The sequence below is a fragment of the Talpa europaea genome (assembly GCF_964194135.1).
Source record: "Talpa europaea genome assembly, chromosome: 3".
NCBI lineage: Eukaryota > Metazoa > Chordata > Mammalia > Eulipotyphla > Talpidae > Talpa > Talpa europaea.
Genome location: NC_140069.1, coordinates 115431879 through 115458122, shown reverse-complemented (window position 1 = coordinate 115458122; position 26244 = coordinate 115431879). Strand labels below are relative to the sequence as shown.

Below are 26244 nucleotides of genomic sequence, written 5' to 3'. Positions count from 1 at the left end.
AATTGTAAAATAGTTTAAAATACTTTCATTTTGTCTTTTAGATAAAATCAAAGATAAAATTAAAGAGAGAGAAAAAGAAAAAGAAAGAGAGAAAAAGAAGCATAAAGTAATGAATGAGATCAAGAAAGAGAATGGAGAAGTAAAGATTTTGCTGAAAAGTAAGTTTATATTTAGTGATTTTCATTGTACTATAGTATATTCAGTATACTTACCTAGTCATTAAAATAAATGTTATTTGGTACCAAATTTTGCTGAGAATAGCATCAAAGGTCAGAATATCGAAAAAAAAAAATGTAATAGTGGTGAGTTCTAATCTACATAGTAACTTGTGAACTGTTATATTTCATAGTTAGTGAACTGTTCAAAAGTAGTAAAGATTAAGCTTCATTAAGCCATTAGGCTCCTTAAGTTATTTTGAAATAGGTTATCTAATTGTGTTTGTGTAATTATCTTTATTTGTATTTAGAGAATCCAACTAAAGACTGAAGTAACTTTTACCATGATTGGGATAGTGGAGGGAATGATTTTATAAAACTTGATGATATCGTTGTCTGGGATATAAAAGTAGCATTTTACTGTGAACTAAATTGAAGGCATACCACTTTACTGTATGTTTCTTGCATGTTAAGAATATCATTTTACCTATCTTTCTATTATAGTTGTTTTCACTTGCTGTTTATACATATTTGGGGTAAGGTGGGGAGGTGAATTTGGAGGATAGATGGTTAGGTGGTGTTAATAGAAATCCTGTCAATAAATCTGAACATTTTCAGATGTTTTGTGGTAGAATAGAAGTAAAGAAAGTCTTACATTCACTGGAATGGCAAGGTAATGATATTTGGTTGCTAGACAGTAAATTCCTTAATACCCTATCAGGTTGATAATTTGTGGATCAGAACACACACACACTTTCATAAATTTCATGTTGAATTTATGTGTTGAGAAGCCTGTATATCTACATAAGAGAGAAAAGGCCATAGCATTACGTGTGCAACAAAATAACTGATTAATTTACATTGTTTAAGATAAATACAATGTTCTTTTCATTTCATTCTTTGTTATGTTTCCAGACATTGTATGGTAAGCACTTTAAATTCTGTTTTGAACTTGTCTGAAATTTATTTTTAGAAAATTCTTTAGCTTTGAAGAAACAGTTGAGAACTGAAGTTGATGGCTACCTAATAATACTCATGATCTTTTTGTTCTATATTTTTTCCAGGATATTTTATGTGTTTTTAATGAGATTGTAAGCCTTCCAGGCAGGAATTGAATATAACCACACTAAGTGCTCTACAGCAGTTAATGATTAATGCTTGAAATTATTCTATAATAACTTAGTCAAATAGTAGGTTTTTTTTTTTTTTTTTGCTGGTCTAGTCAGTCTTTTTTTAATCCATTTGAATATATAATGATGTAAATTCCTGTTACTTGGTTGAATGCTAACTTACTAACTTACGATTAATATAAAATATGTGATTGTAGATATTATATGTGTGAACAGTTTTTAGGCTAGCCTGAAAAATGAAGATTTTAGTGATTTGTAATAGTAGCATTGACTTTGAAGTAGACAGAATTTCAGAGATATTTTGAGCTAAACTAAACTGAAACCTAATGGTGATAAAGGAGAAAAAATGAGATGGGTTTGGAAAGGAATTGGTAACCTCTGGTATGATCATGGGGAATGTATTAACTGTAAAATGGAGGTAAATAATTCTGCCCTACAGCCTTGTAAGATTAAACGAGGTAAAGTATGGGGGAAATGCCAAGTACAGTGTCTGACTCACCCATATTCAATAAGTACATATAAGTCTTTTTGTAAAAATGTATGAAACATTAATCTTGTGATTAAAACAACAACGAAACTATTTTCTGCCCTCAATGAATGGTCTGTAGATAAATTATTAAAGCATGAATTAATTGGGAAACAGTCCCTGTCCCATTATAAGCACTGAATGTTAGCTATTGTTATTATCCAGCCAAAAAATTTACTCTGCTTGTGTGGTCATTTTTCCAAGTGAACCTTTCATCAGGGAAGACATCCTTTGTTTTTGGTGTTCTTGAGCCACAGAAGAATCAATTTGGTGGGGACAATATGCTGTTATTTACTACTGTGAATCCCTTTATTTCTTTTTGGCCTTCAGCTTTTATTTTCTCCTACTAGTGCTGATGTTGCAAGTTATGGCAAACACAGGCATCGGTTGTTTGATGGCACTTGAACTACTTAACAAGAACTACATTAAATAGATGCTCTAACTCCACAACAATCTCATTTCCTCCACGTTTTCATTATAAACTGTGTTTAGTATTACTAGCAGTATATACACAATTTTTAAAAAAGATTTATTTATTTATGCATGTAAAAACTAGGATACAGGCCAGAGGTGCAGGGGAAGGGAGGGTGGTGCTGTGTGAGAGGATTCACCAGAGACAGAATGGGGAACAGAACGGGCAGATTGACTGAAATACGCTGCTGAGGGGGAGCAGTGGGCGAGACAGGAGAGGTCTGCTGCACCTTGTGGCTTAGCTCCCTGGCTGGCCGGGGATTGAACTCTATGCTGCAGTGCTGCAATAGCTGCGGATAGCTTCACAGTGCCCCTACTTAAACCCTTGTGCCACCAGGGAGGCCTGTATATACAATTAATGCAGAAGTTTTGTAAATGCTTTTTCACTGACAAAGTAGGATTATTTGCTTTATTAGAAATAGTTTAAAGGAAGATAAATTTGAAACAAATTACTTAACTCATCCCTTTGTATCTGTTGTCTACCAGCTATATTTTCTGAGTCCACTCTTATGTTCTAACCATTTTTATGTTTATTGGTAATGTTTCAAGAACATAGATGTTATGATTAAATTTTTGTCATTATAGCTTATCAAAGAAGCTTGCTGGTGTGCAGGTGGAATGTGGGTTAAAAGAAGCCAATGTACAAGGTTACTGGTAGGGTACTAGAGGTCACAGGTAGATAATTCATGCAAGAAGAGTAAAAATATTGCAGTGCAAAAGAATTAGAGTTGTTTTGCAAAGGCCAACGGTTGAAAGCTAATTACCACTTGCCTCCTACCGTAAAATAATGGCATTATATAAATTCCCATATTAGATATGATTTTTTTTTTCTGGGCAACTTTCATTTTTTCCGTTCTTACCCTTTTTTTTTTTTTTAAGATTTATTTATGCATTCAAGAGCTGGGGCACAGAACAGAGGTGCGGGTGTTGGGGGCGTGAGAGAATTCACCAGAGACAGAGTGGGGAACAGAACAGGATGATTGAAGTACACTGCTGAGGGTAGCAGCAGGCGACGGAGAGGTCTGCTGCGCCATGTGGGTTGCTCCCTGGCCAGCTAGGGATCGAACTCGTGCTGCAGAGGCTGTGGACAGCTTCATAGTCTGCATCTTAACCCCTTGCAACACCAGGGAGGCCCTCTTCCGTTCTTACACAAAAAAGTATACTAAAATTAGTGGTGGAAATTAATGCCAGTGTATTTGTGATTTTTGAGATTTCCCCCCCATAACAGCTAATAACAACACATGCTGGTTTTTGTTTTTGTTTTTAATCTGTGTCTGTGTGGGAACTTTTTTCTATTTCTGAGTATCTTTCTCTCTGACTGTGTGTCCCTCTCTCTCTCATCCTCTGGCTCTCTGCATGTGTATTTCTGTGATACCTTGTATGTGTGTGTGCCTGGAATCTACTATGTACATGTATTTGTGGGGAAGGGCTCCAGCAGCCTTATCTTTTTTAAGGGTGCAAATTATTTAGACAGCAGTTCTGTTTTTTTCTGTTATGTGTACTTAACAGATCCTTAAAAAATTTAAAAAAAATAGGTCTGATATGTCGGACTCTGAAAAATTACAGATTTAGAGTAATGTGTACTTTATATTTTTAGTATAAGAGAACATCAATATTCAAAATAGTCATATTTCCCTAATGTATTTACATTTTCTACATATAAAGCTACTGTATTTTATATTTATTGCAAGACAGGAAATGAAAGATTATATAGAACTTGAAAAAAAATTTTTTAAAGATTTCTTTATTTATGCATGTAAGAGCTGGGGTACAGGCCAGAGGAGCTGGGGTTAAGAGTATCCACCAGAGACAGAGTAGGGAGCAGAACAGGTAGATCTACTGAAATACACTGCTGAGGGCAGCGGCGGGCTAGACAGGAGAGATCTGCTGCACCATGTTGATCACCTCCCTGGCCAGCCAGGGACTGAACTAGTGCTGCAGTGGCTGCGAATAGCTTCATAGTGCTGTGACGTAACCCCTGGCACCACCGGGAACATCTCTAAATATCTTTCTAGTGAAGACTATCTAGTGAATATCTAGTGCCTCACTTGGTTTAAATGTAAGGAATGCCTTTTACTTGTGTCCATTGGAGGTCCCCAAGACTACCTGCAGATTTGAAGATTTGCTAGGAGGACTCGCAGGACTCAACATATATAATTATCTTTGTGGCTGTGGTTTATTATAGTAGAGGATACAAGGGAAAATCAGCAGAGAAAAGGCGGACACATGTGCAATGCAAATGGATGGAGAACAGGCATAAAGCTTCTAACAATCCTGTACCTAGTAGAGACACACAGGATACACTTAATTCTTCCAGCAGTAAATTGTGACAACATAAATGAAGTGTTTTACTGAGTACTGGTCATAGAGGGTGTACTACCTCTGTCTAGTGTATACCAAAATTGCAGATTCCTAGAAGGAGAACAGGTGCTCAACATAAACCATATTGTTTGCACAGATAGTTTCGCCACAGTGAACCACTCTTGTCAGGGAATGGTGGGAGCCTTTCTGAAATACACACTTTCAGATACTAGCCAAGGACCAGCCTTGCCAAGCAGGTTTTTCTAAGGGTAGTATTCTCAGGCCTGACTGTTACGGTAACTCTTTCTGCACACTGTATTTACTTTAATATTTAAGTAAGAGTAGTTTGTCATGGGAATTTTATTTCTTGATATTGACTATAAGACTTTCTTGGCTGATTGCTTATTATTTGCGTTTTTCAATTTCTGATTATATCATACTACTATTTTTGCCCATCTTCATGACTAGGAAATACATAGACTGTTGTACTTACTTTATTTCAAAGTAACATGTATTGTAATGACTGGATATTTTCAGTTTTGACTTTACTTTTAAAAATGTGTTGGACATAAATGTAATAGGATATTAAACATTTTCACTCAAATTAAATTGTTTATTTTGTCAAACCATTTTATTTGTGCAGTTTTACGTATATTTTCAGTTTAGTTACTAATTACAGTTAGGTCCTTCAAATTCTTTTAAGTTCTATATTTTATTTTACTGCTGTCTTTTTTTCCTTGCCTCATTTGGATTGCTTAAATATAAACCTTTTTTTCACTTTCCATTTTGATTAACTTCCTGTTTGAATTTTTTTCATTTATTTTGTTTTTAAGATATAATCTCAGGCTGCTATTTTGATATTTTGTAATTAGGTAGAAAGTATGAATTTAATATATTTCTTTTTTTTAAAGATTTATTTATAAGATACTTGAAGGCATTGTTTTTGGATTTCAAACTGAAAGGGTTATATTTTATTTGGTAGGCATTGGAGTGACTTGACAGTAATTGAGTCAAAGGATGAATATGTTCAAAACAATACATATGTAAATTATAAAAAGATCAGTGTGGCTCTAGCATTCAGAATGAGAGATAGTCATGGGCTCTTAGACTAAAAATTTAGTTGTATCAAGGAAGTAAATATCAGGGTTGAGCTCGGTAATTCTGTTAAACTTTTAAAAGCTCAAAAAGAATGGCTCTAGAGAATATCATTGGATTTGAGAGTTGAACATTCTAGGAAAGTAAATTTGAGTATTCTTATTATGGCAGACCCAGAATTTAAGGACTAAAAATAAGATAATAAGAGAAAACACTGGATGTAGGTTGTACTTCATGAGAAGTTTGTCAAGAGGAGACAACATTTAAGGTTTTTGGGTTTGGTGAGAGGGACTTACTCTTTGAAAGTAGACAGGGCCTCTCCCTCACTGGGTACAGAAAAGAATAAAAGCTATGTGAATATGGAAAAATGTAGGCAAGGAAGCAGGTTGGGAGGATTTAATTCATGACAGATAAGCTATAAAAGTATTAACAGGTGGAAATTGTGAATACCTTCTTTTCTCAACTATAATTAATTTATATTATTTTAGAAAGCATAGTATTTTCTTGTAAGGATGTTTCCTTTTTTGTTTTTCTGATAGAATTAAATATACTGTGATAATGTTAAGTGTTTATATGTACATTTAGATTCTATAGATGTATAGCCACTGTGGATTACTGTTTTATTTTTTGGACTTTTTTGTTAATCTCTTTACTAGTATGCAGGCATCATTTGAATTTAGTACATGAGATTATTGTAATTTCATTATCTCCTTTGTGGTACCTTTTTGGAACTTCATTGGGAACTTGTGAACGTTGGTGAACTTAAATGGCCCATTTTAGATGCAAGTGTAGTTTACTAAGGAGGTAATATGGTAAAAAGTTAAGGAATTGTTATGTTTGTTGCTGTTATATTATGTAATTATTCTCTCTGTGATTTATAAATCTTTCCATGTAGATAGAATTTTTATGAATTTATATAAAGTAAAATTGATAGAACTAAAAATAATTTGAAGGTATCATTCGTATTGAACTTTGTTCAACTTTCTGTTTCTGATTTTATACCTGTAAAGTGTAAAGATTATGTTTTCTATAAAACATTCATTCATTTCATTACTTCAGCAAACACTGATTGGTACATCTAAGAATGGTACAATCTGTCCCAAGCGCCTCCATGTGTGTGGGAGGAGGGGGGAAACTGACTAAATTATGATTATTAATACCATGTAAAATGAGTCCCAAATATAAACCTAGTTCTGAGTAAACTTAGCTTATTTATTTCAAAACAGTTCCTAAAGCATGGCTTTTTTTAAAGTAACTAAAATACGGAGTTTCAAAAAAAATTTTTCCCAACAGGTGGGAAGGAGAAACCAAAAACAAATGTAGAAGACTTACAAATTAAAAAGGTAAAGAAGAAAAAGAAAAAGAAACACAAAGAGAATGAAAAACGGAAGCGTCCAAAAATGTATAGCAAATCTATTCAAACCATTTGCTCAGGATTACTCTCTGATGTTGAAGAACAAGAAGCCAAAGGCATCCTAAATGATAACATAAAGGATTACCTTGGAAAGAATTTGGATACCAAGAACTATGATTCCAAAATTCCAGAGAACAGTGAATTTCCATTTGTTTCATTAAAGGAGCCAAGGGTTCAGAATAACCTCAAAAGGTTGGACACTTTGAAGTTCAAACAACTCATTCATATTGAGCACCAGCCTAATGGAGGTGCATCAGTTATTCACGCCTACAGTAATGAACTCTCCCATCTGTCTCCTGTGGAGATGGAGAGGTTTGCAGAAGAATTTGTGGGTCTAGTGTTCAGTGAAAATGAAAACTCTGCAGCTTTCTATGTAATGGGTATTGTTCATGGGGCAGCTACTTATTTACCTGACTTTTTAGACTACTTTTCATTTAATTTTCCCAATTCACCAGTGAAAATGGAGATATTAGGAAAGAAGGATATAGAGACAACGACTATGTCCAATTTTCATGCTCAGGTAAGAGGTTTTTTAGTTGTTTAAAAAAAAAATTATATGTTTTAGAAAGTTTCTGTTTTTTGCTTCTCGATTTGCTATAGGTTTGAAATAAAAAGGTAAGAATATAATGAAACCTTTTGGGAGTATTAAGAATTTATTACTTTATTATTTTTTTAAGATTTGTTTTTATTTATTTATGCATTTAAGAACTGGGATGTAGGGCAGAGGTGCGGGGGCTTAGAGGATTCACCAGAGACAGAGTGAGGAGCAAACAGGTGGATCCATACTGCTGAGGGGAGCAGCAGGCCAGACAAGAGAGGTCTGCTCTTCATGTGGGTCAGCTCCCTGGCTGGGATCAAACTCATGCTGCAGTGGCTGCGGATAGCTTGATGGCACTGTGTCTTTAACCTCTGGGAGACCCTATATTGTTTTCCTGATGTGAACATCAGAGTTTAAATTTCAGTTTCTACTTAACCTGATTTTTTCTTAAAGATAATTAAGGAAATAAGACAGGATTTTTTTGGTATGGATTTTTCTTAGATATAATTAAGGGAAGTAAACCATGTATTTTCCAGTCTCTGTAATAGTTCTGAAAATGACCTAAAATTATCCTTATTTGGGATAATGCTTTAAAATTGCTGAGTGCCGGATCCTATCACATAGTACATGTTAAATAAATACTGGCTATTATATGTGTTGGAACAAAGGAGTTATCCATTAATTGTGTGACTGTGTGAGGAAATTAGCATATCAATGCATATATTCAGCTAATTTCCTTATCCTACTCTTCTCTAGGATATAGAATAAACATTATTTTGAAAAGCAGAGGCAGAGTTGAGTTTGCTCAATTCCTGAAAGTGAATATGGGCCCATCTAAAAGGCCAGCACTTTTGACACCAACTGAAATCAGGGCCTAGTTTGGAATGAGGAAAGAAAGTAAGTCTTTTGTCTTTTGAAGAAATTTGCAAAGGGATTTAAGTGATCATTTATCCCAACTTTTCCGAGTTTACAGGTAAGCAAACAGACATAGATAGGAGTAACTTATTATTTCAAGGTTGGCAGCAGTGCCAGGTGTAGAACACAATCCCCTTAATATTCACCCAGGATGCTTTTCTCATATTCTGAGTACATTTCATTTCTTTATACATGCTCAGATGATAGTCTTCACCTTAGACAATAGTCTGAATGTAATCATATCCATACATACCAACCCCCTTAATCCACAGTGTGTTATAGATTATATTCTGTTGTCTGGAAAGTATAGTAGCATTTAAAGTTTTAATGAATGTGTGTGACTTATGGAATTTGAATATTTTTTAGAGCTGAAAGAGAGTTGTAGAACTTCTATTTTCTGTCATTTTATAAAATACTTTGTAATTTATCGAAGATTATACCTCAGTTTAGTGATGGAACGAGACTGGTATCTAGTAATAATGTCTATTTATTGAATACTAACTGTGCTAAGAAGTACTCTAAGCACTTGGTATATAATAGCTCATTTAACCTCAGTACAATCCAATTTCAGCAATGAGGAAGCAGGTATAATGAGAGAGAAATAACTTGCTGTTAAATCCTTCATTACTAGATAATTTACTTGTCCTTCATTATATATCTGCTAGGCGATACAAGGTTTTATGTTTTATGCCTCTTGACTACCATTCCCACTATAGTACATACTTTCCTGCTGCCTTTTTTTTTTCAGTTAATTTTTAAATGTGATAATACTTACATTTGCTTTTCAATTTTTTTATTAAATGATAATTTTTATTATCTTAACTATGTGAAAATTGTGCTTTTGTTTTTAAGTAAAATGAGATGTTGGGACTTGTTAGTTTTAGCAATGTGAGGCGAGGTTGTCCGTCTCAAGTCCTGTCCTGGTGGCATCACCACTTGGTCCTTGGTATCTGTACTGCACAGAAGAAACTAGGCAGAGGCATCTTTTTTTTTTTTTTTTTAAGATTTATTTGTTTATACAAGAACCAGGGTACAGGCCAGATGTCCGGGAGGGTGAGAGTATTCGCCAGAGACAGAGCGGGGAACAGAATAGGCAGACGGACGAAATACACTGCTGAGGGGAGCAGCGGATGAGACAGGAGGAGAGGTCTGCCTGGCCATGTGGGATCCTCACCCACCGGCCTTATCGGGCGCTGCAGAGGCTATGAACAGCTTCACAGCGCTGCGCTCATCTGCCTGCGCCACCAGGGGAGGTCCCAGAGGCATCTTTTTTGTTACCAGCTTATGGCTGTGGTCCCATATCTGCCTGATCTGTCAACTGCAGAGACTACTTTTGCTTCTTTAACTACAGACTTAAAGACAGAAGGCTGCCTGTTGCAAGGAAACTGTCTGTTCCTTTTTCCCTAGATCCTCTAGATCCAGTAATTCCTACGATGACATAATATTTAGTGAGAAGCTAAATATTTGAAATTTTATATTTTCTCCATTCTGCCCAGACAGCTGCATCTTTGTCTCTTGTAAGACAAACAGAGTTGTTTTCTGTGGACCAGGAGGTAGCCTTAGGTTTGTTTTTAGTAGCTGATTATCTGAAACTAATGTGATCCAAAAGGCAGTACAAGAAAAATTAGCATACTTATTGTAGCTTAGCTTTATTTCTGATTTCTTGGCTGCTTCTCAGTAAAAACAAAACAAAACAAAAAACAACAACCCACAACCATATAACCCAATTTGTGGAATCGCTCTAGGAAATGATTTTTAAATCTTTTTTTTATAATTTTTTATTTGGAAAATGCTTTGTGAAATACATTGACTGACAGGAAACATAGTAAGAGCTAAACCAACTTACAACTTGAGACTTTTGTTGCCCTGAATGTGGGACTTTTTCTTCCAAGTTTAAATTGTAATAATAGTTTATTATCAATGTAGTGAGTTGTGACTGAGTTAGTGTGGATAGTAGATGGGATAGATGGAAAGAGAAGGGTACCAGTCGTAGTTTTGCTGTATAGCAGGTTATAAAAATAGAGTTGGTATGCAGTATTACAACAGCTTTCATTTTATTGAAGACACAAAATGCAATATTGTTCAGCCATAAAAGGAAATGAAATACTGTTACAGTAGGGTGGACAACCTCTGTTACAGTAGTTGGCAGATGGATCCGTTCATTTTAGGGGATTCTCTTATATGTCTTGACAGTTGATGCAGTGTCATTGGTGTTAATGGTCCCATTTCGCTCTTCAGTAGTGCCTAGCTTGCACTCATACACATGGTGGTAGATGCAGAATTCCTTAGAGCAGAAAGGGGGAAAAAAAAAAAGGTGCATGACTCTGTTGGTGTTGAGTTTCGTAATGATCAGAGGTATTCGTGGCCAGATTCACTTCTTGGTGAAATGATGGTAGAAGTGGTATAGTCACATGACTCAGAAGTCAGCATACAGACTTGGGAAGATTTTTGGACATTTGCAATCTTCTACATCTATAACTGTCCTCATTTCTTCTTACTGTCTCTGTTTTGTTCAAATATTTGTTCAGATATTTATTGTTCCCCTATGCCCTTGATGATCTCCTTTTTTTGAGGGAAACAAAAAGACAAGTAAGACAGGAGTTTTACATTTCAAGGAATAAATGAAATTTCAGATGTTCTAAGCCCTATAGATAAGAGATGCATGAATGTGAAAACTGAAGCAGTTGTCTTCTCGCTACTCCCTCCCCCATCTCTAAATTTTGTTTTTCATTTTATCCTGGTACTAAGTTTTTCATACCAAATAACTTATATCAAGGTATTAAGCATTGATTAAATGTCTAATATTTTAATAGTGAGACAGTTATTAAATCTGATCTGATAGCCAAGCATTGCCTCTGTGCAAAATGAAAACTAAACAATTGTTGACTTTATGCTGTGGTCATTCACTGTACTGGGTCAGTAAAGATGGTTTTATATGCCATCTTTGAATCATTGCTTGCCAGGACTAAATTTGCATTTTGACCAGTTGTTCCTGTCACATCTGCTTTAAATGCTTATGAACCGCTCTATATAAAATAGTATGGCAGATGATATAATTGTAAAAGGAGCTTCCCCCCTTTTACTATATTACTTTTAAATATAACATTTTTATTCTTTTTTATTTGACATTATATAGGTATTTTTTAAATAAAATAGTGATTTTGATTTGAAAGAATGGGTCATGTGTGATGGGGGGATGGCTCCCCCTTGTGGCACACTCATTGCAGTGGCCCAGCCGGCCGCCTTGAGAAGGCGGTGTGCTTGAAATTACTCTTTCTTTCCTCTCTGCCCCCGTCCTCCACCCCAAACCCAGCAGAATTGAACCAACGGTATCTTCTGCCCTTTCCCTCTCAATTTGAGGCCCTAATAACTATTTACTTTTCTATTTTCTTTAGATTGATGCTGATACTAGACAGAAACATGTCTTTCTTACATATTATATATTATGGATCACTAATAAAGTATAGTAATATACTGTGCTGCCTTTTAATATCTCGGGATGTTGAGAGAGATATTAAAACACCTGTAGGGGGCCTCCCCGGTGGCACAGCGGTTGAGTGCTGGGTTGCGAAGCTGCCCGCAGCCTCTTTAGCGCTGGTTCGATCCCCGGCTGCTCCCCGGCCACTGGAGGAGAGTCCCGCATGGCGTGCAGACCTCTCCTGCCGCCCGCTGCTCCCCTCAGCAGTGTACTTCGGTCCTTCTGCCTGCTCTGCTCCCCGCTCTGGCTCTCTCACCCTCCCGAGCTTCTGACTATATCCAGTGCTTGTATAAATAAATAAATAAATAAATAAATAGATAAATAAATAAATCTTTAAAAAAAAAAAAACACCTGTAGGAATAAACAGATTTTGAAACTAAAATAGTATAATGTTGAGCTCAATAAGATATTCTTATGTATTAGAAGAAGCTTTAATAGTCTATGTGTGTGTTGAACCCCATGAACAGGTGGGGTTTTCCAAACTTACTGGGCGAGGGGATTTTCTTTCTAGGGACTGGCAGAGCATTGAATATATCTTAGGAACTAGCAAGTTGTTTCAAGTGAGTCGTTCTTAATGGTTTTTGAATTACTTATTACCGTATTTGCATCTTCGTGTGTTGCAGCTTTTTTAAAAAAAGTTAAATTAGAAAAAGCAATATTAAATGTTAAGATTTTTTTTTTTTTACTGTATTTCCTGCTAGGAAAGCTGTTTTTATTCTTTTTGTAGCAAGTAAGACTCAGAATCATAAGATTTTTTTTTAAACCCGTTTTTTTTTTTTTTTTAAGATTGCATGAGGAATAGCAATAGGAGATAAGTTTAACAAGATTTAACTAAATAGTTCAATTCCTGTTAACCAAAATTCTTGAGATTTTGTTGACTTTTTTTGTAGTGGGTACAAGAAATCTCCTATTTTCTGCATTTTTCCCTTTCCCTTCATAACATTTGTAGAGAATATATAAGGGGGAAAGCAAAATTGCAGTCATAATGGCAATGGATTTTTTTGGGAGTGGGGAGTGTAGGGAAGAAATTACATTTTGTTTTTAAAAACACTATAACTTAAACTTACTTTTTAAATACAAACTTTTGCAAATTATGTATCATTCCTATCTATTGTGTTATTTTGAGAGTACTGTACCTAAATTGGGATGAACAAATGTGTAACTCTTTGTAACCCTGCATTTTTCCTTTAGTAAGCATATATGAAATGTTTTAAAGCAATGGTATGTTTGAGTTTTTCAGAATAATTTTTTTTAACTGAATCAGATGGTTTGGTTAATATTTACTGAAGTGATTAGGACCAAATATAGCAATCTCATGCCAGGTATCATCAGGGTGTGAGATTTTCCAAGTAAGTTATTTTTCTAGATAATGGAAGTATATAGTTTTAAGTACCAGGTTTTAATCAAGGCATCCTTTTTACTGGGCACGTATTCTACATAATTTACTGTTTATTTACAATCTGGTTTGTCATTATAGTGTTACAATACTGATGCCTACAGGGAGTTGTAGCTGTGCTTGCATTTTTTCCTCTTCCACCTTAAAATTTGTAGATTTCGGGCCTTCCCGTTGGTGCAGCGGGTTGAACACAGCCCTATGAAGCTGTTCGCAGCCTCTGCAGCAGGGGTTCGATTCCTGGCCAGCCACGGAGATCACATGGTGCAGTAGACCTCTCCTGTCTCACCCACTGCTCCCCTCAGCAGTGTATTTCAGTAGATCTGCCTGTTCTGCTCCCCACTGTGTCTCTGGTGAATCCTCTCATCCTCCCACGACTCTGGCCTGCACACCAGCTCTTGAATAAATAAAATAAATCTTTAAAAAAAATTTTTTGTAGATTTCCATCCTTTATGATTTTAGAGAATAATTAGAATTACATACAAGTGAGAATCATGAATCATGGTCTTTGGCATTGGCTGTTCAGAGTCTTTCAGCTTTTTCCTGTTCCATTGCCCTGCTCCACTGCACTTGAACTATAATTGTTGGATAGATGAATTTTGGAAAAAGGTTTTATTTTTTTGTGGTACTCTAGATTTACTTTTATTCCATGTAATAGTGGAAACTATATATTTGCTGTATAGTATTGCAGTAAAACAGATATCTTTTGAATCAAGAAATAATTTTTTATGAAAATTTTGTGGATTATGAATTTGGATTTTAACAGTTTGAGTGTCATCCACATATTTCATCATGAAATATACTCTTTGAATTTGAATACACTGTTAATGCGTAATTTGCCATGTTTAAAACATTAAATTAATGGCTCTAGCTGGCTTAGCTTATGTGTGAAGTTTTGGGTTAATAAGATAGAAAGTTGTGTTAAATGATGTTTTTAGCCATAAAATATGGTTAAAATAAAATGTAATTAAAAGTTAGAGTATTTCCTTATTTGTTGCTTTTACAAACTAAGATTTTAATGATTTCAATTTAACATTTTAAACTGAGTTTTAAATTTAAATATATTCTGTCTATCCTCTTGGGTTATCAGAGTATTTTCTTTAGTATTGGAGAATAAATGTTTTATAAGAAAATTGCTACTTTGTTTTAAACATAAAAGAACATAGTTTCTATAAATAACCTTTCTAGTAGAAGTTTACTTTTGGTTTTAATAGTGGACAAGTTAGACTTGACTTTATGTTTTAGCACATTTTGGTGAAAAGCAAGTGAGACCTTGCCATTTATTATAGCAGATGATGTGAATAAGTAAATTTTACATTTAATATTTGTCATGTAGTGGCAATTAGTAACTACAAAGACTGAAATATGGCATTTATGCTCCAACAAGTAGAGTCTATATTACTTAATTTTCTTTTAAAATTTATATGTTTATGCATGTGAGAACTGGGGGGTAGGCCAGAGGTGTGGGGGCTGAGAGGATTCACCAGAGATAGAGTGAGGAGTAAAACAGGCAGATCTACTGAAATATACTTCTGAGGGGAGCAGTGGGCGAGACAGGAGAGGTCTGCTGTGCTTATGTGGTTCAGCTCCCTGGCTGGGGATTGAACTCATGCTGTAGTGGCTCCCGATAGCTTCAGAGAGCTGAGACTTAATCCCCTGTGCCACCAGCGAGACTTAACGGGCCTTCTTTTTTGTTATTGGTGTGTCTTTTGCATGCATGTATTTTAATTCTTTCACATATTCTTGGTAAAAATACCAGTGGACTATCCATGCATTTGACTTTTGTTTTAAAAGGTTCAAGTCAGTCATGTCTTTGGAAGAGCTCATAAATTGAGCTGCAGTTAGTATTTTAGAAGAATTTGCTCACCGAAAATTTCTCCCTACCTGAATTATTTAGTTGATCACGTTGATGTTGTCATGTAGTAAAATGAACCAGTTAGGTGACAAGGATTTATTTGATTTTGACTTTGTTAAAACTAGTTAGTGATTTACATAAGTTCTCTCAGTTAAACAAGATAAGGAAAATACGAGACAAAGAGAACTTACTTAATGTCTAAAGTAGAATTATTACTTCCCTTCCCTGAGGTTTGTCTTAAGTCAAGTGGTGACTTGTAAATCCAAAACTGAGGTTACAAACTTAGGATCAATGAGCAGCAGTAACATTTTAGTATATGTGCTGTCAAAGCGAGCATAGCAGTAACGTTAAATAACAATCCTGGTATATCTGCAAAATTTCACATTGATATTCTTAGCTTTGCTAGAGACCATCAGTACAAAATGGGGATATGGAACCCCCAATTTTTTGTAACTTGGGGATGTTTCTAAGAAATGAATTTGTAATAGTTGTGAAAATTTAAGCTTAGAATTCCAATAAACTCATTAGGGAATTAATGTATCATATTGTATAGCTGAATATGATAGAAAATAAAATTCTGTAATGTCTTAGGTCATTCTATTATGATACAATTTTTATTGTCAGTGTTTTGGAAATATGTGGGTTACAACTTAAATACTTCATTAAACAACAGTACTCTCTGTGCCAACTGCCATTATGATAATTTGACTTGTGATGTGAATATATAGAGGCTTTGTTCATGATGTGACAAAAGGTAAACCATCTGGGTTTGCCTGGGATACAGGACATTCAATTTTCAAGCTGGGATAGCCCCTGGAAAACAGATAATTTGATCTCCCCAAAAGTTATAGTGGCTCTAGAGGCAAATCCAGAAAATACCAAAACAATAATTAGGATTTTCCTCAAAGATTTTTATGAGAGGAAGTTGTTTTACTTTTAGGAGACTCTTGTTTACTAGTGTTAATATATGAAAAGTCATAGATTTCATTGAAGGATTTAAATGTGCTTGTGAAAATTCACATACCAATGATTCTTCAGATGTAGGCTGTTATATTTTGTTTGATATTTGAATGATATACCCCATATGGGTGACTATTAAATGTCCTCCAGCAATCTGAAATAAATCATTCCAATGAAGAAACTACAACTCAAAGAATAAGTGATTTCTGAAAATCATACAGCTGGTAGATAGCAAAGGTAGATTTGTGTCCTAGAACTTCTTTCTCAATCTCTAGTAGTTTTTCACTGGAGTTAATCATAGAAATGTGGATATTAAAAAATATTGATACAATTTAGATGACAAGATCATTCCTGGTGATCTTTTCAACAGACTACTAGTGTTTGTTAAATGTAACTTTTTCAAGGGGTCTACTTTTGAAAATTCTGGTAAGATTATGAACCATTTAGGCATATAGAGATATAAACTTTTTTTTTTAAATAAATCTTTTTTTTTAAAGATTTATTTATTTATTTATACAAGCACTGGGTATAGTCAGCAGCGCGGGAGGGTGAAAGAATTCACCAGAGTCAGAGCGGGGAGCAGAGCAGGCAGAAGGACCGAAGAACACTGCTGAGGGCAGCAGCGGGCGTCAGGAGAGGTCTGCGCGCCATGTGGGACCCTCCTCCGGTGGCTGGGGAGCAGCCGGGGATCGAACCGGCGCTGCAGAGGCTGCAGGCAGCTTCGCAACCCAGCGCTCAATCGCTGCGCCACCGGGGAGGCCCTAGAGATATAAACTTTTAAATGTAATTTCAGTGGCATTATAGATCTAAAAGGGAACTTCATGTAAGTTAGTTATTTAGAATTATGCTTTTTAAAATTTCAATTGTCATTTTCATAAGTACTGAGTAGAAATAACTAGAGAAAGTAAAATAGCTTGAGTTAGTGCAGATTTTCTTAATGTCTTACATATTTTTTTTAAATATGTATTTATTTTTTAAAGATTTATTTATTTATTTATACAAGCACTGGGTACAGTCAGAAGCGCAGGGAGGGTGAGAGAATTCACCAGAGCCAGAGAGGGGAGCAGAGCAGGCAGAAGGACTGAAGTATACTGCTGAGGGGAGCAGCGGGCGGCAGGAGAGGTCTGCGTGCCATGTGGGACCCTCACCCGGTGGCCGGGGAGCAGCGGGGGATCGAACCGGACTGCAGAGGCTGTGGGCAGCTTCGCAACCCAGCGCTCAACCGCTGTGCCACTGGGGAGGCCCTTACATATTTTTTTATTGTTTTAAGGCTTTTTTTGTCTTGTGGCAATATAATTTAATGTTATACAACTGCAAGCAGTATCTTATGTATACCTTTTAATTCAATCCCTGTCCTTCAGGTAAAAAGAACATATTCTCATGGTACTTACAGAGCTGGCCCAATGAGACAGATCAGCTTGGTTGGAGCAGTTGATGAAGAAGTAGGAGACTACTTCCCTGAGTTCCTTGATATGCTAGAAGACTCACCATTTTTAAAAGTAAGAGAAAATAATATTAAGCAATCTGAAATGTGGGTATTACTTTTATCCAATAGGTGATGTAAATAATGGCTGTTTCAGAATTATACAAATTTTTATTTCATTTGAATTGAAGGGAAAGTAAAGAATAGGTGAGAATCTCAAAGTAATTCTTATATGGTGTGTGTGCATGACTTCTCAGGTACTGATTATAATGGGAAAACTAAGCAGTGGACCAGAAAATAACACTTGACACTGTCACTTTATAAAATTCTGTTCCATTTGTTTATCAGCTCTATAAACAATAAGTACCAGAGGATTTAAGATGTGGATGCTTACAAAATTAAGTGTTTAGGACCAGGGAGCAGCAGTTTGGCATTGTGGAAAGCTGGCCTGGAAAATGTATTTCCATCTTAGCTATTCTTGGCTGGGTTGGAAGCATTTAAACTTTCTGGGCTTCACTTTCCTCATTCATAAAATTATGTGTTTATATTTTATAGTTTTTAAGATCCCTTTAAATACTCTTTTTGGGGTCATGGGGATGCTTTATTTTAAAAGGCTAGTCAGGGAGAAATTAGGACCACCAGGATGTGATTGGGGACATCCCAGGTTGGTCTGCGTGAAGGGGTCCCTTTAAATTCTTCAAGTGATTTCTGTCCAGATTCCCCTACCCAAGTCTGCATTCCTGAAAATATTTTTTCTTGTGTACTGCTAGGACTATCCCATTGAGACAGAAATCTCTGAACTATGAAGTTAGGTTAATTATTTAATCAGTAATTCAAAGGTCAGGATGTGACACAGCAAGTTTAATATTCAACAGACAGTCTGTTGAACATCTCTTCTTATTTTCACTTCTGCTTCCTCCGTTTTCTAATCCATATGTGTATGTCTTTTTCACCCAGTTCTACTAGTTTTTCATTTACTTATTTTATTCCTTTTAAACCTTTGTTCCTTTCTTTTGTCTCCCAACTCATGGAATTTAGTCATATTTATTTTGAGTGGTATTTTTAAAGTACCACTATCTAAATATGTTTCAGATTTTAATTTTAAAAGCAAGTGAGCTAAATGTATCCTTTCTGGAGAAATTTAACTTGATAAACCTCCCCTTTTGAAAGAGGGTATGGGATGAATTTAAAAACAAAAAATGTGGTTCTCATCATTCCATGGACAGTGAGTGAGTGGCCTGTAGTCATTTCTCTCGCGCTCTCTTCTTATATTTATTTATTTTTAAGATTTTTATTTATTTTTGCGTAGAAGAACTGGTGTATAGGCCAGTGGTGTGAAGGGTGAGAGAATTCACTAGAGAGAAAGAGAGAGTGGGGAGCAGAACAGGTGGATTTACTGAAATACACTGCTAAGGGAAGCAGAGGGTGAGTCGGGAGAGATCTGCTGCAATGTATGTGGATTAGCTCCCTGGCTGGGAATGAATTCAGGCTGTCATGGTGGACTGTTTTGGTGGGACTGTACCCCGAGGCTGCCAAGGAGGCCATCTTTTTTATCTTTTTAAAGATTTTAATCTCTAACTTTAGACTAACAACCTCTTTATGAAACTACTGACCAGAAATAAATTTTGATTTTGATTGGATTTTCCTTTTTGTTTTGTTAGTTTTTGATGATAGCTAATTAAAGAAGTATCCATATTTTGAGGTATCCTCAATTGTTCATTTCTGTAGTTAATAAGTAGAATTCTAGTATGCCTATTTTGCTGACTTACTCATATCTCGTGACCCACATTTGCTAGAAGGAAGAAAAATGATGAATGCAGTGAATCTCATATCTGACAGAAGCATCACACAATAATTACCTTCTTGCTGTGTTTGAAATAGAATTTTTTTGAAGAACAATGGATGAGTTTGCAGGAATATTTTATTTATATTGGAGTATATTTAATATGGGTACATATTTCCAATGTATAAGTATAAAGGTATATATCAAACTGTGTTTGTCAAGGGGGCAGTATTCTCTAATGTACATTTAAATATCATTTGCAAAATAACTGATTTCTGTGTAATTATTTCCCTCTAGTGTACACTGCCATGGGGGACACTATCTAGTCTAAAATTAGAGAGTCGAAAAGATAGTGATGATGGTCCCATTATGTGGGTACGCCCTGGAGAACAAATGATCCCTGTGGCTGATATGCCAAAGTCACCTTTCAAAAGGAAAAGGTATGTTGGATGCAAGTTTTTATTGTTGAGAATGGGTGTTTTGTTGGGCTATGTGTTTGCTGAAAAAAGAAGGAGAACAAAATTTAGGGTGTAACTGTATATAAATGAACAAACGGTTTATACATACTGATGTAATTTTTGGTAAAATATGAAATACAAATAATACATGAGAAATGTAGATATGTGACAAATTGTAATTAGAGATAGAAAAAATGTCTTCAATAGAGACATTATGAACTAGTAAAAAATTTAACAGGAAATTTTCAGAGCCTGTGCTAAGAAAACTGAAACATTTTATGGAGAATATAAAATAAGATCTAAACAAATGGAAAAAAAAACACTCTATGTTTTAGATTGGATAAAATGGTAATCTTTTGAAATATTTGCTTATTTTCTTTTAAAGATTTATTTATGCATACAAGAACTGGAGTGTAGGATAGAGGTACGGGGGATTAGAGGATTCACCAGAGACAGAGTGGGGAGCAGAACAGGCAGATCTTCTGAAATACACTGCTGAGGGGAGCAGTGGGTGAGACAAGAGAGGTCTGCTGTGCCATATGGGTCAGTTCCTTGGCTGGGCATAGAACTCAGGCTTCAGTGGCTGGTGATAGCACTGTGTCTTTAAACCCTGCGCCACCAGGGAGGCCCTGCTTAACATTTTTGTTTGAAAAGAAATTTTTACAAGGTAGTTGGTAAAACTTGTCTGTTTCTCAGTGGTTCTTAACTTTGTCTTATAATTCATTTTTGAAAACCTGAAAGTATCTCCCCAGAACAACATACATTTTTACATGTAATTTAAAGTATTTCACTGGCCTCTTGGGGAACTTGCCTGTACTTCAGAGCTTATAATTTATGGTACATCTTATGATTTCATTTCACATTGTATTCTGAGCAGCTATTAGGAACAGTGCCCTGGACACTGTGCTGAATGCTTTCTTTATATGTCTTAATTCATTAAAATGTGGTATAAATGAGACCATATGTGTGGGCTTGAAAGCCTGTTAGCTTTCTACAGGAAACAACATCATCTTAACATTCTGACAACTGTAGAACATTAATCACAAACAGCAAAAAAGTATCTTATCTGTGTATATATAAAACTGTAATGCAGGGGTGCAAAAAGAAAGTAGTAGAGATTGAAAATGGAAATTAGAGAACTAATAAGGAAGAGTGACCCTAGGGATATACCAGGGCAAGCAGGAGAAAATTATGGGCGTAATCTGGATTTGTTTTTGGAAACAACAGTTAGATAGATATATATTCCCAGTCAAAGAAACTATTTTTCATCCTTTTCCCTCTGTCCAGCAAAACTGGAGAGGGTTTCTACAATAAGTGATGTTAAGTGCTTAGGACTTAGCATATGGATTCTAAGTGAGCAGTAGAGGAGACAGAGATAACTGTCCTTAAGATGAAGCTAAAGTTTTCTACCTCCAAAAAACCGTGAATGTTTTCTGAAAGTATTTATTGCCTGTTCCCTACACCCCCGACCCCCCATTTATTTCTTTTGTCTCTCAGTAGACTATAAACTCCCAAGACAATAGGGAACTTGTCTGTCTTACTCACTACTATTTTTTTCTCACTGGATCCAGTACCTAGATAGTACCTGGCATATAACAGTGTTCTATAAATATAAAGTTAATGCATTTTAAAGAGTTATTTGTTCAAGATATATACTTCTTGTTAGCCATGTGATCTGAGTAGAGGCATGGTTCCACAGATTAGATCCAAACTTCAGGTAAAGATTCTGGATTCAGGGGAACCTGGATGAACCACACATTCTGTCAATCTGTAATTTAGTTCCTTATCAAAGTGTGTATTTCCTTATGACTGTCACTTTTGTGGAGACAATACTAGAAAAACAAGGAGGGGGAATTATATGTTTCATTTGTTTGTATTTGTGCATTTTACAAATAGAATTTGATTTGGATTTAAATTTCCCTTCATCTGAATTATGTGATTATTAAATGCTTGAAGGCAGTTGAACCTCAGTGCTTTAATACAGATGTTTGAAGATAAGCATAATACATAGGCCTGCCTCTTTCTCTCTGTTTTTTAAACAAAATATAAAATTTTTTTAACAGAACTACCAATGAAATAAAAAATCTGCAGTACCTACCTCGAACCAGTGAGCCCCGTGAAATGCTCTTTGAAGACAGAACAAGAGCCCATGCTGATCACATAGGACAAGGTTTTGAACGACAGACTACAGCTGCTGTTGGTGTGCTGAAGGCTGTGCACTGTGGAGAGTGGTATATATTAACTTCTGCTATTTGAATGAAAGGTTTTCTTGGTTTCTAAAATTTTTCTTTGAAAGTTTCTCAGTAATTCTCCTTAAATGGGGGAAGAAGTTTCTTTTTCTTGTGTATTTGGATGTCTTAATTGTATAATTACACTAAAGAAGATTTTCAGTTGCTAAAATCTAGTTTTAGTCTTTTTTGGGTTTCACAAATAATTATATTTTCTAAAGTAATTAGAGGTTAAGACAAGGTAAAAGAAAAAGTAATGTTCACTTGGTACTTTTCCTTTTTGTATGAAAATGTTCATGCCTGTTTAAAAATATTCATTTAATTTTCTGAGGCTCAAATGCACATATATTGTCTTATTAGTACTTTTGCATTCTTAGGAAAGATACCTAGGAGTGGGATTGTTGAGTCATGTAAAAGATCTGTTTTTCATATTTTGAGACACCTCTATACTGTTCTCCATATAGGGCTCTACCAGTCTACACTCCCAACAACAGGGTACAAGGGTTCTCTTTTCTCTACACCCTATCCAACCCTTGTTATTATTGCTATTCTTGACAAGGGTCATTTTTACAGATGTAAGGTGGTATCGCATTGTGGTTTTGATTTGCATTTCCCTAATTAAAGGTGATAATGAGCATTTTTTCATGTTCCTATTGACTGTGTTTTCTTTGGAGAATTGTCTAGCTCCTCTGCCCTTTTTTTTTTTTTAACTGGGTTTTCTGTTTGTTGCATTGTATGAGTTCTTTGTAGATTTTTGGGTATTAAACCCTTACTGAATGTATAATGTGCAAATATTTTCTCCCATTTGGTAAATTGCCTTTTTTAAAAAAAAAAGATTTATTTATGCATACAAGACCTGGGGGGTAAACCAAAGGTGTGGGGGATGAGAGGATTCACCAGAGACAGGGTGGGAAGCAGAACAGGCGGGTCTACTGAAATACGCTGCTGAGGGAAGCTTGGGGTGAGACTGGAGAAGTCTGCTTTGCCATGTGCGTGAGCTCCCTGGCTAGGGATGGAACTCATGTTGCCTGGCTGGTATTTTTTTTTTTTTAAAGATTTATTTATTTATGCATACAAGAGCTGGAGTACAGGCCAGAGGTGCAGGGGGTGAGAGAATTCACTAGAGACAGAGTAGGAAACAGAATAGGCAGATTGACCAAAATACTGCTGAGGGGATCAGCGGGTCAGTCAGGAGAGGTCTGCTGTACCATGTGGGTAGCTCCCTGGCTGGGGATAGAACTCATGCTGCAGTGGCAGTGGATAGCTTCGTAGGTTGCGTCTTAATCCCTTGCGCCACCAGGGAGACAATTGCACCCCAGTTGCCTTTTTATTTTAATGATGAGTTTTTTTGTTTTCTTGTTGTTCCATTTGTTTATTTTTGTTTCTGTTTTCTTTGCTCTTATATACAGTATAGTCCCCAAAGACATCACTGATGTCAATGTTGTAGAGTGCTTTTTTCTGTGTCTTTTATGGTTTCAGGTATTATAGCCAAGTCTTTGATTCATTTTGAATTAATTTCCATATATGGTGTGAGCTAGTGGTCAAGTTCCATTCTTTTGTGTGTAGCTATCCACTTTTCCCAACACCATTTGTTAAAATAGACTTTCTCTATTTTACATGGTCTGTGTTCCTTTGTCATGTCTACATAAATGTGGGTTTATTTCTGGGCTCTTAGTTATTTTTTTTTAAGATGTATTTATTTATGCATGCAAGGCCAGAGGTGGGGATGGGGGTGAGAGTATTCACCAGAGACAGAGCAGGGAACAGAACAGGCAGACTGACTGAAATACACTGCTAAGGGGAGCAAGTGGTTGAGACAGGAGAGGTCTGCTGTGCCATGTGGGTTAGCTTCCTGGCTGGCTGGGGATCGAACTCGTACTGCAGAGGCTGTGGATAGCTTCATAGTGCTGTGCTTAACCACTTGTGCCACCAGGGAGGCCCAATACTTGTTTTTTTACCCCCCCATTTTTTTGTAGAACTGGATTGTAGGACAGGGGTCCAGGGAATGGCAGGGGTAATGAGAGGATTCACCAAAGAGAGAGTGGGGAGCAGAACAGGCAAATTTTACTGAAGTACACTGCTAAGTGTATTTATTGAAATACATAGGAGAGGTCTGCTGTGCCATATGTGGGTTAGCTCCCTTGCTGGGGAATTGAACTCAGGCCGTAGCAGTGATAGCACTTAACCCCTAGGCCACCAGGGAGACCCCTCCCTTTTTTTTTTCTTTTTTTTTTTTTTTTGCATTTTCTGTAAAATTGTGTTTGTATATTTCTAATTAATAGAAGAATTTAGGAATTTTTTTAGAGCTATATTCAAAGATATTATTATCCCCAGCATATCCACAGTTTGTTTTATTAGTAATTTTCTAATGAATGTCTTTTAATTTATTAAGAACAATTTGGGCTGATAATGTATTTTTACATACCTTTATTGAAGAAAATATTCCCTCTCCCCCCATATTTCCCTCTAATGTTTACATAGTATTTTCATCATCTGCATTTAATTTTATGAAATAAACTATCTTAACTTTAAGACTTACTTTTTTGTTTGAATAATTACCCAGTTCAAATTATTTTACTTTATCAAAATAATGGTTACAAAAAGCTATAATAAAATGAGGTGAGTTGTTTTTATCTAGGTTTAACGCAAAACTCATGGCATCATTCCTTTATTTAAATAAGTAATGTGGTCTTCTAACTGCAATTTAACTTTAATTCTAAGACAGTTCTTTGATCTTCATAGGCTATTTTGCTTTAACAAGGACCTCACAGCAGATTCCTCATACTCTTTTTTTTTTTCTTTCTTTTTTTGTAAGGCCCGATCAATCCCGAATAACCAAAGATGTAATTTGTTTTCATGCTGAAGACTTCTTGGAAGTAGTTCAACGAATGCAGTTAGATTTACATGAACCTCCACTGTCCCAGGTACATTTTAAACAATTATTATCTTTAGTTTAATTTTTATTGTTGAAAAGACTTACTTGTATTTCTTGTTTCTTTTTTTAGTGTGTCCAATGGGTTGATGATGCAAAACTTAATCAACTGAGGAGGGAAGGCATTCGCTATGCCAGAATTCAGCTGTATGATAATGACATTTATTTTATTCCAAGGAATGTTGTTCATCAGTTCAAGACAGTTTCAGCTGTATGCAGTTTAGCATGGCATGTTCGGCTCAAGTTATATCACTCAGAAGAGGGCACTGCTCAAATTACAGCTACTCATGAAACAGGCACATTACCAGATTCTGCATCATCAGTTCTTGGACCTCATACTGACAACATGACTTGTGCTGTAAGCAAAACCTCCTTGGATTCTATTTTTTCAGACAAACTTCATCCTAAATATGAATTACAGCAGATTAAACATGAACCTATTGCATCTGTAAGAATCAAGGAAGAGGCTATCAATGTTTATATTCCTGAAAAGACTAGAGCACCGAATAACATGGATGGCAAGAGTGTTAAAGCAAAATTGGACCATGTTCAATTTACAGAATTTAAGATTGATACAGACTCTAAATTTGAAAATAGCAACAAAGATTTAAAGGAAGAATTGTGCCCTGGAAATCTCCTAAGTTTAGTTGATAAAAGACAACATAGTTCAGCACATTCAAATCAAGATAGAAAAGATGATGACATTGTATGCTAAATTTGTACATAACCATTTACAATTTCTTTTTTTAAACTTAATAATGTAATAAAGATTCATGAATTCTAAAAGCAAGCCAAGGACTTGCTCCTAAGTCTGTTATAAAATATAGTTTATGTAGCTTTGTAACATTCCTCAGTGCCTGTCCATAACTGTGAAGTATCAAAGCACTTAGGGCCAGATGCACTGTAAACATTACAGGTTTAAACAAAAGGAGTCTTTTAAAAGATCATTTGAGTTGGAGTTGTAAGTTTTAGAATAGAGCTGACATTAACATGCATACATACATACATGTATATATACAAACATGCATATATATATATATATATATATATGTGGTAATAATGAGCCAGAATTCCTTTTTGACAATTTAAGGCTTTTCCATAAAGCTTATTTATACCAGTTTTTGTTTTTGTTTTTGTTTGTCATTTAAAACGAGTCAGCACTGTAGTGTAAATAGCTATTAAAAATCTT

The 26244-nt window shown here is 35.6% G+C and overlaps 1 protein-coding gene across 1 annotated transcript in view; it reads left to right on the top strand.

Annotated features, from left to right (window-relative positions):
• The window catches only part of RSBN1L (round spermatid basic protein 1 like), a gene marked incomplete at both ends in the record, with an annotated part of 54969 nt that extends 29199 nt beyond the window's left edge, over positions 1 to 25770 (top strand). Inside the window, 7 exons of the mRNA XM_084230174.1 lie at positions 42 to 158; positions 6972 to 7612; positions 17593 to 17730; positions 19735 to 19877; positions 21959 to 22126; positions 24939 to 25047; positions 25129 to 25770. Of these exons, the coding sequence (XP_084086300.1) occupies positions 42 to 158; positions 6972 to 7612; positions 17593 to 17730; positions 19735 to 19877; positions 21959 to 22126; positions 24939 to 25047; positions 25129 to 25770 (1958 nt within the window). The remainder of the gene's footprint in view (positions 1 to 41; positions 159 to 6971; positions 7613 to 17592; positions 17731 to 19734; positions 19878 to 21958; positions 22127 to 24938; positions 25048 to 25128) is intronic.
• Between the last annotated feature and the right edge of the window lie 474 nt (positions 25771 to 26244).